This window comes from Podarcis melisellensis (genome assembly GCF_964234715.1).
Source record: "Podarcis melisellensis genome assembly, chromosome: 13".
Classification (NCBI taxonomy): Eukaryota; Metazoa; Chordata; class Lepidosauria; order Squamata; family Lacertidae; genus Podarcis; species Podarcis melisellensis.
This window is the reverse complement of record NC_138545.1, coordinates 48,569,243-48,585,868: the sequence shown is the minus strand read 5'-3', so window position 1 is coordinate 48,585,868 and position 16,626 is coordinate 48,569,243. Positions and strand designations below refer to the sequence as shown.

Below are 16,626 nucleotides of genomic sequence, written 5' to 3'. Positions count from 1 at the left end.
CTGGGAAAGATGGAGGGCACAAGGAGAAGGGAATGACAGAGGACGAGATGGTTGGACAGTGTTCTCGAAGCTACCAGCATGAGTCTGACTAAACTGCGGGAGGCAGTGGAAGACAGGAGTGCCTGGCGTGCTCTGGTCCATGGGGTCACGAAGAGTCGGACACGACAACAACTCAACCACAACAACATACTTCAGATGTCTTCTAAAGGTTGCATAATTTAGCTAAACCCATTCAGGACATTCTCCAAATAATCTGCCCCCACCCAGACTCTAGCATTTTCCCATCCATTTTTCATAGCTTGGCAGGTGGTTCATTGCTGCTGCTGGCTAGAAACTTACCCTTGTTGTGTAGGCAGCTTCTGGGTCATCTTCAAGAATTCTGGAAAGTCCAAAGTCAGATACTTTGCACACTAAGTTACTGTTGATGAGGATATTCCTGGCTGCCAAGTCTCTGTGTACATAGCCCATGTCAGACAAGTATTTCATTCCAGATGCTATCCCTCTCAGCATACCAACTAGCTGAATTACCGTGAACTGCCCGTCATTCTTCTGTAAAAATAACAGAATGAGAACATCAAGTAATTGGCTGAATCCCTGCATCTAAATCTTCTAAAAAAGAAAAGATTTTTTTCAAATTATTTCCTAAATTTGTACCCCCAGTCTTCCAGCACACAGCACCCGAAGTCGCCAACAGCAGCAACAAAATGCAATAAAATATAACACATAATAAAACAGCAATAAAATACTTCTTTAAAAGAAATATTATATGTAGAGAAACATGTTTTTTTATAACTGATCTTAGAAAAATAAATTTTATTATTGGAGCTTTAAACCACCCTGAAAAGAGACGCTGAAGGTTGATATAAAAGACAGTAACAAATGTTAGACCATTTGTAAACTAAAGTGTTATTTCTCTCATTAGATACTGAATCAATTTTTTATTTATAGGGTAGTGAAGCATTTTTTTATTGTTAGGTCATTTTTTCAAACTGTTTGTGTGTGTGTGTGTGTGTGTGTTTATATGTCACTGTTAGCCACTTTGGGCATCATTTTGGATGGAAAAGCAGAGTATAAATATTGAAATTAAAAAATGTCAATTTAAAGAATAAGTAAAAAGCAGGCGTCAGCAAACTTTTTCAGCAGGGGGCCAGTCCACTGTCCCTCAGACCTTATGGGGGGGGGCTGGACTATATTTTGAAAGAAAAGAAAAAAACGCATTCCTATGCCCCACAAATAACCCAAATATGCACTTTAAATAAAAGCACACATTCTACTCATGTAAAAACACCAGGCAGGCCCCACAAATAACCCAGAGATGCATTTTAGATAAAAGGACACATTCTACTCATGTAAAAACACACTGATTCCCGGACTGTCCGCGGGCCGGATTTAGAAGGCGATTGAGCTGGATCCGGTCCCCAGATCTTAGTTTGCCTACCCATGGGTAAAAAGCAAGTCTAAACATGCTGTATTTAACGTTCCCTTAAAAAACGGGAAACGTTGACAGCTATGACTAGTGCATTGCACTTAGTGAAGGAGCCTGAGCTGGACACAGGCAGTCCTGGCAGCTGTGGGCTTCAAGTGGCTACAGCACCATTTAATTCAAGGGAAATGCAACCCTGTTTAGAACAGGATGCCCACCAACACCCAGATCTGAGAACCACCCAGTCATCGAATCACCACCTTCAGTCGTGGATTCAGTTTCAACCTGTGGGACCACATTCAGCCTGACACCACCACCAAACACCAGTTTACCACCTGCACTGCCTCTCTTAATTCAGATGGCAAAGAGAGATATGAGTTGTGCGTCGACAGCACACTGGTGTCCTCAATGAGCCAAACCACCTGGTGACAGTCCCCAACGTCTCCACATGAGATTGAAACTGCCCTCAGAGGAACAGCTGCAATGCACAGCCCCCAACGTCCTGCTCCCTTAGGTAGTCTAGGAGGATGTCCTGGTCAATGGTATCAAAAACGGCCGAGAGGTCCAGGAAAACCAAGGGTTTTGAATCCCACCCCCTGTACCTTTTACAACAAAGGGGCTATCAAGGCAGTTCTGGTGCCATGCATAGTCATTTACAGGAGTGCAAGAACTGCTTGTATTGCAAGGTAAAAAAATTAAAGGATCCCTGGATGGTAAAGTCCAGTCAAAGGCAACTATAGGGTTGCAGCGCTCATCTTGCTTTCAGGCCAAGGGTGTCAGCGTTTGTCCACAGACAGCTTTCCGGGTCACATGGCCAGCATGACTGAACCGCTTCTGCCACAATGGGACACCATGACGGAAACCAGACAGAGCATGTGGAAACGCCATATACCTTCCTGCCGCAGCGGTACCTATTTATCTACTTGCACTGGCGTGCTTTCGAACTGCAAGGTTGGAAGAAGCTGGCACAGAGCAACGGGAGCTCACCCTATTGTGGGGATTCGAACCGCCGACCTTCTGATCAGCAAGCCCAAGAGGCTCGGTGGTTTAGACCACAGCACCACCCACATCCCTTTCTTGTTATGACCCTCATGCAGCACACCTATTGACTTCCCTTAGGAATCAGCAATATCTGAAGTACGCAGCCCAAGCACAAAAAAATTTGACCTGTGCGGTTTTGAGGTTTCTGATGCACTGCACCCCTTTCCTTACAAAGCCACTTCCAAGCTAGGGAGGAGGTGGGATTGCAGGCTCCACGCCCACCCCACCCTCGCGGGGCTGGCCTCAGCCCCATGATGACCCAGGGAATCCTCAGATGCGTCATCTCTGGCCCAGCCAATCGGCTGGGCCGGGGGGCGTGGCCTAGCTGCATTTAGGTCTGGCGCGGCCAAGGCTCTTCCTCTCTGCCGCGCAGCTTCAGCCAGGTTTTCCCATCCCGCCCACCCGTTAGGCTAGGCTCTCTGATGATGCTATGGACTCCGGTCGGTCGCCGTCAAGGGGCCTGGTAGGAATTTTTCCATTTGGCAGATTGGCTCCAGCCACTTGGTTTTTGCCTACCTCGTAGCAATCCGTCACAACTCCGCGGTATTGCCGGTTAGGCACTGGTATGGTATTGATCTATTGTTATGCAGACGATGGGGGGGAAGGAAGCGCCATCACCTTCCCCAAAACTAAGGGTATTCCGGTAAAGGATTCTGGGGGCGTGGCCTCATCCTGAGCCTAGGGAGGTGTGGGCCCTCGACACGCCCCAAGCGGTAACTCCAGGGGGAGCTCCTAGCCGACGTGCCTCAGCAGGACTCCCCCTATTGGTGGTTAACCCTCACCGGTTGAAACCGGTTAGTTGTAGGACCAATGCCTAAGCCAATACCGCTCAATTCCTGTAATCAATAAAGTTGTGGCCTAATTTGACCCATTAACCTGAATTCTTGTGTCTCGTGTCTTTATTTCCATGGGGGGAGGCGGGAAATCGCCACGCAAACCATCCTAAAGTGACGAAAGACCTTCTATAGCAAGAGGCAAATGGCAAATGGAAACCTTTCAAGGGCTTCACCAGTAAGAATGACCATAATCATCAAAGCTTGAAAGAAGGCTAACCAACATTTTGCATTTGAAAATTATCCCTCCCACCCCACCAGAAAAGAAGAATAGACTTTTCACGTGTAAAATGTGCAAGTGTGGAACAAGCAACCAACATTTAATGCCACCAAAATATTTTGGGAAGCAAATATTGGAATGAAAAGATACAATCAAGAATAGCAACATCCAAAAAGCATGCCAGAAAATATTCTTCACAGTGAATTTCTCTCCAGTTTCTTGAGAAGGATAAAATAGGCTCTGGTGTATAGAAGTTTATTTATTTGTTGAAGATGATTACATTTAATTATTATGCAGTGTATTATGTTTTTATTATTATGCTGTGTAAATTACATTCTTAATGTTGTACACCACCTTGGGATCTTTAGATAAAGGGTGGTATATAAACTGAATTAAAAACAAAAACCACAACATCCTGCCAAGGATTGTTTCTAAAAGGAAATCATTATTATTTTTCTTCAAAGCACAAGTACAGTGGTACCTCTGGTTAAGTACTTGATTCGTTCCGGAGGTCTGTTCTTAACCTAAAACTGTTCGTAACCTGAAGCACCACTTTAGCTAACGGGGCCTTCTGCTGCCACCGCGCCACCGGAGCACAATTTCTGTTCTCATTCTGAAGCAAAGTTTTTAACCTGAAGCACTATTTCTGGGTTAGCGGAGTCTGTAACCTGAAGCGAATGTAACCTGAGGTACCACTGTACTGTCTTAAAGCGGCATGGGGGTGATTTGATGCTGATACACATTTTAAGTCTTACCTTTAAAAATGTATCCAAAGATCCATTTTCCATGTATTCGGTTACAATCATGACTGGCTTACCTAGATGAAGAAGATCAAAACCCTTTCAGTTATAAGTCATGGAACACTCTACAGCAAATTGTGCATTTTCGCTAACAAGTCAGTAAGTTTTCAACTTTGGACTGTCACTATATATATTATGACAAAATGAGCAAACCAAGGCATACTGGGATTGTGTGAACATGTGCACTCCTGGAACTCATCTAGACTGGTAAAGAAAAAGCGATTTATATGTGTTGTATGTTCCATATAACATCATGCCACCAGATGGCGAAGTGGAGCTCTGTTTTTCTCTACCTGTTTTCCCCTGTTTAAATTTACAACGCTTTAAATTGAAATGCTTCTTTGATCCAGCCCTGGAATCATTATAGTTATAGTCACTTTGCTTATTCACATGCTGTGCAAACTAAGCAAAGTTTTAGCTCAGTTAGTGTGCCATCTAGATCTGAGCTTGTGGTTAACCCTGCTTGTGGTTAACCCTGAGCTTGCTAACCCTGAGGTATAGCCAAGGTTTGTTCTCACGATCAAGGGTTATTCTCAAAGAATTTATGTGGCCATTTTCAATCGTGGAGTCCACCTTTATTCACGCTGCTGAAAACTAGTGATTTAGTGAGTTTTCAATGTAAATTAGATGCTTAAATATGAAGAGACAAAATCCTTATAAAAGCTGCACCTGGGAGAGTATGCAATTCACCATAATTAAGTAGGGTAGGAAAATTGGCAAGGACCTTTACTTTTCCATCTCAAAGTACAACATGTACAACAAAGTACTACATGGCGATCCAATGAAAGTTACAGGCAGCGTGTTTAAATACAAACAAAGACGTTTCTCAAATGCAACACACTGTTCTCTGAGCCGTGGGAAGTGCCAAGTCAGAATTTGCTGGTAAACAACACAGACCCTATCTGAAGACTCTGCCTTATTTTGCGGCTTCTTCTACAGACTGATCTCAGGAACTGGGCCGGATTTAGGTTTGATGAGGCCCTAAGCTCCTGAAGGTAATGGGGTCCTTTATATGTCCACCTGTCCTTTGTCAACAACAAATTGTGGCTGTTTTTTCTGTTGAATATATGCTATAAGGTAATTTATGGACCTAATAGGTATCGAAAACCATTTGCACATGCAAAATGTAGGCACTCTCTATATAGAAATGAGCAAACCAGTGATATTTTAGGGAGCTGGCAGGGCCCATTACTTACATCATTGGAGCCTACACAACACAAAACACTGTTGCTGTAGGTAGGTTTTATTTTACTTGTTTTTTTATCTTATATTTTGGAAATGTACATCCAGTCCCCCCCCCTTTAAATTTATTGCAGGCCCCCAATAGAGTGGGGCCCTAAGCTATAGCTTGTTTAGCTTATTCGTAAATCCAGCACTGCTCAGGAATATCTCATTTGGACAGAAGTACTCTAGAACAGTGTTTCCCAACCTTTTTTGGGCAAAGGCACACTTGTTTCATGAAAAAAATCTCGAGGCACACCACCATGCCAGATGGGGAAAGGTCACTTTTTACTTATGTAAAAAAAAAAAAAAAAAAATAGTAACAGCATAGAAGGTAATGGTAGATGACTGTTAGGGTCTCCCCCCAAATGCAGAATTCTATTAATATCTTCCTTAGCGAGCCGCGTTAACCCCTGTAATGCTTTCTATAGAGTAAGCATAGGGGACACTGGGGGATGTGGAACCAAGGGGGCAGTGGGCCAAAAGAGTTCGGGATCTACTGCTTTAAACAGAAATAAGAGCCAGTGGGTTCTTCCTTTTTTAAAGTATCGTTTCAGTGGGGACAGCAGTCCGGATTTCCAAAAAGCGGCGCTTTTTTGCGTCTGAGCAAAGAAGAGAGAGAGGGGAAAAAAGAGAAAGAGATTGATTTGTGGCTGCGCAAAGGGGGGAGGAGCCCAGGAGTAAAAGTAGGAAGGACGAAGGGAGGGGAAAGGAAAGTTAATAGAAGGAAAGGCGGGTGGGAGAGAAAGAGAAAGAAAGAGGGAAGGAAGGGGGGAAGAGAAGTGGAAAGGAGGGAGACCGAGGCGGGGGAGAAGCGTCTGGAGAGTTGCTCCGAAGTTTGGGGGGCCGCAGGGGTGGGCGCGCGTCCCAGGAGGCGGAGGCCAGCCCGGGCTGGGAGCCGCGGTAGGCGGATCGCGGCTCCTAGGATGTGGAAAGGGGACGGCGGCGCAGGGGGAGGAGACCCGCATGGCTAGGGCAGCGCGCTTCTCGGCGGAGCAGGTCTCGTGCGGGTGCGAGGCGCTGCTGCAGGCGGGCGACCCCGGCCGGCTGGGCCGCTTCCTGGGCTTGCTGCCGCCCAACGCCGAGGCACCGTGCCTGGAGGCGCAGGCGGGCGAGAGCCTGGCCAAGGCGCGCACGCTGCTGGCCTTCCAGCGCGGCGACTTCGCCGAGCTCTACCGCCTGGTGCAGAGCCGGCGATGGGATGTGGGAGGGAGCTCGTTCGCCGCCCCGCGTGTGCCTATGTGGGGCACGTTACAGCCCCGTGACGTCAGCGCCATGCAGGCAGCCAGGCAGGCAGACGGCGAGAGCCCCGCGCTGGGCGGCCTCTCCTCGCCGCCGCCCCGCCTCTCGCCGCCCGACTCACCCGCCTCCCTCCCACGGCACACCAGGCAACGTCTCGCGGCACACTAGTGTGCCGCGGAACACCGGTTGGGAAACACTGCTCTAGAAGCCATTTGGTGTAGGAAACGCCAAACACTCCGAGAATGTTTCGCTAGGTGCTCTGAAGGCTATCAAGCAAGATGAATGGGATCAAAGTTCATATCTACGATACAGCAAAGGGAGATGTTCTCACAGGCAATTATCTCTGGTGTAGCTAAGCTCCCGGTGAATTGTCACCAGGATGAGATTGTACAATTCAGTACCTCTACATTGGGGTCTACAAAAAAGGACTGCCCCAGCTTGCACAATTGTGGCAGTGTTGGTTTTTGGAGCTGTGCACCTTTCAGAGCTGCTACTTTCATGCAAATGAAAGTAAGAGCTGGTAGATAAAGTGGTACCAACCCTGGCTGAATTATGAACCCATAGGAAGACACGTGTGACTGCAGGGACAGAGAAGAATCCAGCGGTCTCCAAAGAGGAGAAGGAACGGGGTATCTGTGTCATCCTCCTCTCTACCTGAGGCAAAACATTTTTTAAGAACTCTATTGTTTAGTGTGGCAGCGCCTACACTTTCAAACTCCCTGTCTATTGATATCAAGCAGGCATCTTCACTGTACTCGTTTCAGCAACAGCTAAAAATGTTCTTATTTAGAGAAGAGGTTAAGAAAGTGGAGATCATTTAATCTGTTTCAGTATTTTAACTTTTGCCTGTTTTAAAGTATGGCTGTAGATTTTTCTTGATTTTATTCTCTGATCTGTTTTGTAAACCGCTTTCATCACTCATCATCACTTTTAATTTGTATACAGGCTTTCTATCTTACAATACTCAAAGTGATTTACAAGCTGAAAAAACAAAGAATGTACACCTTATATATAACCATCGAATGCAATACAAAAATGTAAAGCCCTGTTCAGGGAAGTTTTTAATGTATGATATTTTAGTGTTTCCTGGTTTCTATGGAAGCCGCCCAGAGTGGCTGGGGAAACCCAGCCAGATGGGCGGGGTACAAATAATAAATTATTATTATTATTATTAATAATAATAATAATAATAATAATAAAACATAGCTTTAAAATAAGCTTTGAGGTCCCTCTGTCCCCCCGCCATACTCAAGCAGTGTATGTTTGTGTAAGCTGGAGATTTACTTTTCCTCACAGAGATGCCAACCAAACTCTAGGCTGTGCATTTATTGTACCTTTACAACACATTCAAATCATGTTCTCTCCCCCCAATGAATTATGGGTATGTAGTTTACACCCCACAAAGTTACAATTCAACAAACTATAGGGCCCATAATTCTTTGAGTGGGTATAAGGTGCTTCAAATGTGCTTTAAAGACATAGTGTGTACACAGCCCTCCTTTTGTGCTATGCATGATGAACGGGGGTGCATGTCTTCATCTACAGTTATGTCCGAAAATTACCAAGTTTACCAAGTTTTATTGCGGCAAAAGCCAGTGACACTAAACACCACAAGATCAAACAAAAAGAAATCAACAACAATATCAGGAAAAAAAAGATTACACAAGGGAACTTCACAGTGTGCCATTCAACAGAAGAGATTTACGCTTCCTGATTACTAAAGTGCAAAATTTGGCCACCTCATATGATATTGAGCTTGAGGAATCTTCCAGAAGGTATTTTCGTAGAATTTCGGGGGAGGATTCCAAATAATGTTGTAGGGGTATACATTTTGATAAAAGCGGCAAAATAAGTTGAACTCGTTCTTCACTATAAAATTCGCAAAATAGAAGGATGTGTGTGACAGATTCTACCTTATTAGACATACAGGGGAAGAGACGCGCATGCATTGGTACCCGCATGAATTTGCCGTACAGCACTGCTGAGGGCATTGTCTCAAAGCGGGCTCTAGAGAAAGCCCATCTGTAAGCTTCGTTAGTGATGTTAGTTAAGTAAGGGGCAGCTGCAAAATTAGGCCAAGCTTTTAAACATCTATACGTCTCCGGGAGTAGGGCGTCTTCTTGTTGTAATTCGTATGTCTGAAAATTCAGGGAGGCCCAGATCGACACCTCAGTACTGGTACATATTTGCACCTGGTTGTACACTAGCATTGCACATTAGGAACCCGGCTAATCCCCCCACCCTGGGACGGGATGTTTGCAAATTCCCTTCTGTAATGCTGAATATATGTATCGCTAGCAAATCCATGAATACATTTGCGTGAATCACCTCAAGTATAAAAAAAGTTAAGATGCTCAATCACGGTAACACACAATAAAGATTTTTATTACCTGATTGTTGACAACAGTAGCAATGTTTTCCCAACCCCATTAGACTAATTTCATGACCGAGTTGTTTTAAAGGTAATTATATATAGCCTACACTCCGTTTTTATACGTAAATGCTCGAGTGACACAGCAATAATGAGCGTGACTTGCTCCTGACCTTATAAATTCAATGAAATGCTGGTAGAACACATACAGCTTTCTGCTTAAATCAATTTTCATTACCTAGCAGACAAAAGTGCAGACGAAAAGTAATTGCTGATTCTTTTCAAAAGGTTTTAAATGAACATTTGTATCCTGTCCTTTCTTCAAGGAGCCAAACATCTCTCCTCCCCCATTTTATTCCCACAGTTACCCTGGAGAAAAAAGCTGGGATGAGAGAGTGGCTGCCTAAGGACACAAGGGGATTGTTTCTTATGAATAAAAGAATTGCCTCTCCCTTTATAAACTGAATTGGTCACTATGTTCTGTTGGTGAGGGTCCGAGGTGGGCATCAACTCATCAGTAGGTCTGTCCGTATCATGTAGGAACTGGGCTGTAGTAGCTGGGAAAACCCAGCCAGATGATGATGATGATGATGATAGTAGTGTGGCAATACCTACGCTTTGGACCTCCGTGAACATAGAGGACAGGTATACTTTCTATAGTCAAACCTCGATTGTCAAACATAATCCATTCCGGAAGCGCATTCAGCTTACGATACGATACAACATAATGCAATAATCTTTATTGTAATTGTCCCATACAGAGCAACGAAATTGAAAAATCTACGTAAGACGTTCAAAACCCAACAACCCTGCTATCCCAGCTATCCCAACCTGGTTAGCCCCCTAAAAACTTTGATACCCCATTTTTAAATACAATATACTCCCACACAGACTCATTACAATGCGTTTAAAACCAAAATCGCATTAGGGTAGAAACTGTTTCTCAGGCAGCTAGTCCTAGTCTTTATAACCCTGTACCTTCTTCCAGAAGGCAGAAGCTGAAAGAAATCATTTATGGGGTGTGCACTATCCTGCGCTATCTCTGCAGCTTTCTTATGGCACCTGGAAGCATAGATTTGATCCAAGGTGGGAAGAGGGCACCCAATTACTCTCTCCGCAGTCTTTACAACCCTGGACAGCATTGTTTTTTCCCTGACCAGTAAGCTCCCAAACCACACACAGAGACCATAAGTTAATGTCCTGCACTCAATTGGAAGCTGCGTCGGACGTTCGGCTTCTGAAAAACGTTCGAAAACTGGCACACTTGCTTCCAGGTTTGGGGACCCGAGGTTTGACTGTATTCTTTGTGATTCCAATTTCCCAACAAGCCTTTTAAGTGGAGATCTTATCCCCAAGAAGCTAAAGCCAATCACTGTTGCCCACATTTCCCATCCTGGAAAGGTAGTTTTATAGGCAAGTGTGGGGAAATGTTAGTCCATGGCGCTTCCTTGCACCGGAACGGGTTTGCTTCAACTTGATGTGCTCAGGCATCACAAATGAGCAATTTAAGGGAAGGGCTCTGCCTTCTCCTCATTTATCATAAAATCTCTGCAGACTGCAGTGGCATTTATGATGCGCCCGGTTTTAATAGCAGATCACAGGCGAGTCGTACAGCGCAGCTCCCTTATCTCGGGCCCTTAAAGGCAGCATTATGAAAAGGATGCCACCTCATGATGACACCACCCCCTAGGAGTGCTGCTTCTGGCTCCCTGCCTCTGTTTCAATCACAAGGAAATCATATTTCTTTGACCTTATGCTTCATTATCTGTGTGCTGCAGGTTGAGAGTAATTGCTGAATAAATTAGCATCGCATTACGGAACATAAAACTAAGGACACAAATGAGTAGGCGCTTCAATGAGAAAAATTAAAAGCAAGTGGCAGGCTTTCTGAACCAGCGACCTTGGCATCCTTATGAAGGTCTGGTGGCGGAATCGACAAGGCTGTGTTATAAAATGGGACACGTGATGGCATGTTGCACGGAACACACAGCCTGCTGCTGAAAGCAACAACACTGTGCGCAGCACCTGGTAATGTTTTGTACAATTCAACTTGTGCCTTGACAGCTCTGCACCCACCAGACACCACCATTGCGCATCATTGCTTGCTGTTATCAGGGGCAAAGGAAGAGTCTTGCATAATAGTATCGAAACACTGGGGAAATTCTGCATTGTGGTAAAGGTGAGAGACCCAACAATGCATGGCCATTTTGGGTGGCACTCTGTTTCTTATAGCTTCCTATTTTACTTTTAGTTGTTAAGGGACGGGGATGCTCTTTGGAAAAGGGAACCACATGCAAAATCTCCGCCTCTGGATCACGGCCTCTGCCAGAGCAGAAGAAGCGAAGGACAAAGAATGAATTGTGTCTTGATGCGTTCCATCCTTGTTTGGTTAGTTTTTGTCTCACAGATTTGCGTTGGCGTTAATGGGGTTCAGAAAAGTGCTCATGGGGACCATGCGAATGGTTTAATAGCTCTGGCGGCGTCCCCAACAGATTCCACAGGTAGGCACATTGAGGCCACCAAGATAGTGGCTTGAATGGCATTTAATAATAATAATAATAATAATAATAATAATAATAATAATAATAATTTATTTATACCCTGCCCATCTGGCTGGGCCTCCCCAGCCACTCTGGGCGGCTTCCATAAAAACCAAAAATACAGTAAAATATCACACGTTAAAAACTTCCCTGAACAGGGCTGCCTTAAGATGTCTTCTGAATGTCAGGTAGTTGTTTATCGCTTTGACATCTGCTGGAAGGGTGTTCCACAGGGTGGGCGCCACTACCGAGAAGGCCCTCTGCCTGGTTCCCTGTAGCTTTGCTTCTCGCAATGAGGGAACCGCCAGAAGGCCCTCGGCGCTGGACCTCAGCGTCCGGGCAGAATGGTGGGTGTGGAGACGCTCCTTCAGGTATACTGGACCGAGGCCAAGAAGACATTTATAAGCAAATTATAACTCATTAGCAGCAGGTACATACTCTTTGTGACGACGCCTTCTAGGTGAATTATATTGGGATGGTCAAATTGCCCCATGATGCTAGCTTCTCCCAGGAAATCTCGCCTCTGCTTCTCTGTGTAGCCCACTTTCAAGGTTTTAATGGCTACTGGTAGCTCACGCTTTCCGGGTGGTTTCAATCGCCCACTACATACTTCACCAAATTCACCTGTGAACAAAACAAACCCCAAGTTAGTATTCCTGGTTATTGTCTGACCATTCTTGTGTGAGGATCACACAGTGCATAACCAATGAAGAGGTTAGTTAACCCAGTACGACCAATTCATGTGAACACATGTGATGGAGATCATTCTTCCTCTCAGCCACATACATCTCAATTACTTGAGCCTAAACTTTCAGGCTGCATTTTTATAGGGATGCCAGTGAAACTCATACTTCTGTCAGGAACTGGGCAGAGGAGGAATGGTGGAGACCGCCTCCACAGCCTGACCCTTCCAGAGAGGAGGAAGAGGAAGACCATATAGATTTATAGCAGGGGTTTGAGGGAGGTACCGGCTCAGAGGCAGATGAGTGGAAAAGTTGGGAAATCAGAACAGCTGGCTGACACATTGTCATTAGAAAGCATCCCAGACTCTCCGTCTCCCAGAACCTGGCAAGCCTTAAAAGTAGGAGAGCAAAGAACTCAAAGACAGAGGGCACGTAGCAGCACCCATAGAGGAGGTGATGATGATGACGAATAGGGAAGTGGGAGAGACAGAGGGTGGAGATTCACTCGGGATGACACCATTATCCAAGAGGCTGGGTTCTATAGCCTCTCTCTGTAAGGATTGAAATAAAAAAGGATGGTAAGAAGCTTTTCCGTGTCTTTATACTATCCTGGGCAACTAGCCAGGAGCCAATGATAGCATCCTGGCAACGTCCATGCTTGGAAATGCAAGCTTTGAAAGTTGGCAATCCCTATCTCACTTAGGCATTCTTCTTCAGATGAGATTTCAAACTGACCCAATGGGAGTATCCCCCTCTTATCACGTTCCCATTTTGCCTGCCACCAAACTCTCCTCCCTGCCTCTAACCTGTTCACTTTTCCTTCTAGTTACCAAGATAGAAATGTGATTCTCACTACAGCATGTGCAGAAACTGCCTTCTTGACTACTGGGCCCACTACTGCTCAATCTGCCACAGCCTGCTTTGCCTTAACTCACTGAGGGTTTGAAACTGGTTTAGCCAGTCAGTTGAAGACGTTCCTGGGGTGTGGCCGCCATTGCATGCTGACAACTTTTAAAGAGCCACTGGTGAGAGCTGAGGGGACCAAAGGTGGACAAACTACCCCAGAAGGAGTATGATACGTCCCCCCCACCAGAGGTACTACCCCTCCCCTAACACCCGATACACCCCAAGAGCAGTAAAAATAGGCATCATCTGGTGGTCAGTTTTCCTGCGCAAGTCCACTGGAATGCATAGGGATATGCATAAGGCATTTTCTCCATCTGGGCCACCCTCAAGATTTTCAGATTCCACATTCCCTGCTCTTGTTCCTGTAGCAGAGCCAATGCATTAGTGACCCACTGTGTGCCCGTTTGCTTGCTTTTCTTAATACCGGACTTTGTCCAAGTTGCCACATGTGGGCGGTTTATCCTGATTTTCCTCCTTACAGCTTATCAGTGCATGCTAGAATATACCCATATTTATTCAAAGCAAAAAAGGAGTCATAATGTGCACACATGGCTGCATCAAAGTTACCTTTTGCATCATTTTAAATCAAAGCACATGTGCATTGAAAATAATAACGAGCACTCACAGTTTACACTGTGGGTGCCCTTTGCGGGATCGCGCGTGACGCTTCGGACCCCAGGGAACTTACCGGTTGTATGGGCTGTCCTGCCTCTCAGTGTTATTCTTTGGAGGTTCACGTCCAGCCTCAGTTAGTCAACTTACACTGCTGGGGGGTGGGGCCAGCCCCATAAATAGAGGGAGGAGCCAGCAGCAGCCAGGCAGTCAACTCAGGAGCTTCACCCACCCAACCCTCCCTTGTTTAATGTTTCAGGTTAACCTTTTTTCTTCCTGTTTAGCGGGTGCTGCTACGGTCTTTCACTGGTTTCTGTTGAAGGACCGGGAAGAAATTTCCCTGCATTGGCAGGTTTTTGCCTTCCCCGTAGCAATTTGTCACAACTTTGGCATTTTGGGGCCTTGGGTGGAATCCTTTAGTCTTTTCTTGCCTATAGGGTACGGTCACCAGATTCTTTTCAATGAATCTGGGGACTAAAATAAAATAAAATAAAATAAAATAAAATAAAATAAAATAAAATAAAATAAAATAAAATAAAATAAAATAAAATAAAATAAAATAAAATAAAATAAAATAAAATAAAATAAAAAAAATAAAATAATAAAAAAAATAATATAAAATAAATAAAAGCTACACGTTGAGGAGCAGCTCCATCCCAACTCCTACTTGCGTGCAAGCAGGAGGGGGAAGGGATCTCTCTCTTTTTTTAATGAATATTTATTGGTATTTTCAACATACATATAAAAATCGAAAACAAAAATAAACATAATAAAAATAACACAAAAATACAAAAAAATTCAAAACTTATCAACGATTAAAAACACATAAAGTTTCAATTACTTATTTTCTTTTACCTTATTTCTCAGACCTCCTCACACCTACCCTTCTTGTATTCTAATTTAAATTGTCAGTTCAGCAAGTCCTTAACTTATTTCTCCACTTTAACTTAATAATTTGTCCTAACCTGCTGTTATTTTACTTTTCTTCTTTCTTCCATTTCCTCAATTTATTTTTGCAAACCTTATTTCTATTTGATTTAAAAACCAATTTTAACTTATCCAAATTCACACATCACATTAATTATTCTTAAACCTTTTTCCTAAAGTCGACCAAAATTTCCCTTCCACGGTTTTCCCAGTTTCCATACAACTAACAAAAATATGAAAGCAAAGCAAATTATATTTGTATACCCTTTGGATTCCCAAACTCCACCCACCCTTTTCCCGGTTCCAGTCCCCAACCAATATCCATCAGTCTTTATATGTTATTTAGCCTGGAGATCTCACGTCCAAGGCACTTAAATCTCTCTCAGTTCCTTTCTGCTGGTCTTTCTGCCTTTCTGCAGGGATCTCTCAGGCAGCGCGATGCCTCCCTTCCCATCGGAGCAGCCCCAATCCCATTCTTACTTTCGTGCAAGCAGGAGGGGGTGGGCATCCCTCCCTCAGCTGGGAAGGGAGGTTTCCCGTTGCCTGAGAGATCCCAGTCCACTCCTGCTTGCACGCAAGCTCTGATAGGCAGTGTGAAGCCTCCCTCCGCAGCTTAGTTGCTGGGGTCAGGGAAGGTGGAGATAGTCCAGAAGCTGCATCTTAGAGCCCCTGTACCACCATCATATGGGGACTTCCGAACAGCTCCTAAAGCCAGCCAGAGCCAACTGCTCCGGGCTGCTGAGACTGCCGCTGCTGCGTATCCCGGGGACATTAGATGAAATCCGGGGACATTCCGGGGATGGAATTTGCCTGGGGACTTATTCGCAAATCCGGGGACTGTCCCTGGGAAACGGGGACATCTGGTAACCCTACTATAGGGGGGAGGGCATGAAGTGGCGACTCACCCCCCCCCAGTGGCGGTGATTCCAGGTTCTCCCTCTTAAAGGGGTTATATATATGGGTGTCGCTGGCCATACACTGAAAGGGTGTCAGTGAACGACCCTGCATGCGGGGATATGGGCTAGGCTGCCTGCTACACTTACGTCTCGCAGAGCACCCCCATATCTCATTTACCCTGATGAGCCCCAGTTCCCCCTGGCTGGAGGGCTGGAAGGGATACACACCCAAGGCTTAAGCCAAGGTCTTCCCACATTCGGAAGTTTAATAAAGTTGTGGCCAAATTTTAATTCCATAAGATGTTGTCACCAGTCATTATTCCTTTCTGGTGTTCCCTGGGGCCTGGGGTGGTCACTGCCTGGTCATGCAATGCAAAAACGGAATCCTGGTGTTACAGCAATAGTGTGAGTGAAGGGTAAATGGTGATACTGGTAATCTTACCGGCTCCAATAACTCTTTCAATTGATATACACGAGGCTTCTATTTCCTTGGCAAACTCATGGACAGCTTGATTTGGGTCTTCGTAGGTGTGTGGGTCGATATAAGTCCGTACTCCTGGTAATTTAACTGTGCATAAAATTAAGGGTTTAATATGTTAAAAGAACTGGCGAGCAGCAGAACTGAAAATTGAACAAGCTGGAACACTAGGGCAAAGGGAAATGTATTTTACTAATTACAAAACGGAGTATGTGAGCATATCATTGTCACAAAGATACCATTATGAGCTACTTAAGAAACATTTGGTGCACACCAGGGCTGCAATATTTAATCTATTACTCACCTTGATTAATTTATTAAAAAAACTTTTAATAGACCAAAGGGAACCACGATTAATTGGGTAGGGTATATATTTTTAATAAAGGGGTTGTATTTTTAATACCAATGTTCATAAAAATTGCAGGTGGCAAGC

The 16,626-nt window shown here is 44.7% G+C and overlaps 1 protein-coding gene across 9 annotated transcripts in view; it reads right to left on the bottom strand.

Annotated features, from left to right (window-relative positions):
- The window catches only part of EPHA5 (EPH receptor A5), a gene marked incomplete at its 5' end in the record, with an annotated part of 261,432 nt that overhangs the window by 24,507 nt on the left and 220,299 nt on the right, over positions 1 to 16,626 (bottom strand). For all 9 annotated transcript variants that reach the window (XM_081883879.1, XM_081883880.1, XM_081883884.1 and 6 more), the window contains 4 exons: positions 340 to 549; positions 4,273 to 4,334; positions 12,130 to 12,315; positions 16,158 to 16,283. In XM_081883879.1, coding sequence (XP_081740005.1) covers positions 340 to 549; positions 4,273 to 4,334; positions 12,130 to 12,315; positions 16,158 to 16,283 — 584 coding nt within the window. The remainder of the gene's footprint in view (positions 1 to 339; positions 550 to 4,272; positions 4,335 to 12,129; positions 12,316 to 16,157; positions 16,284 to 16,626) is intronic.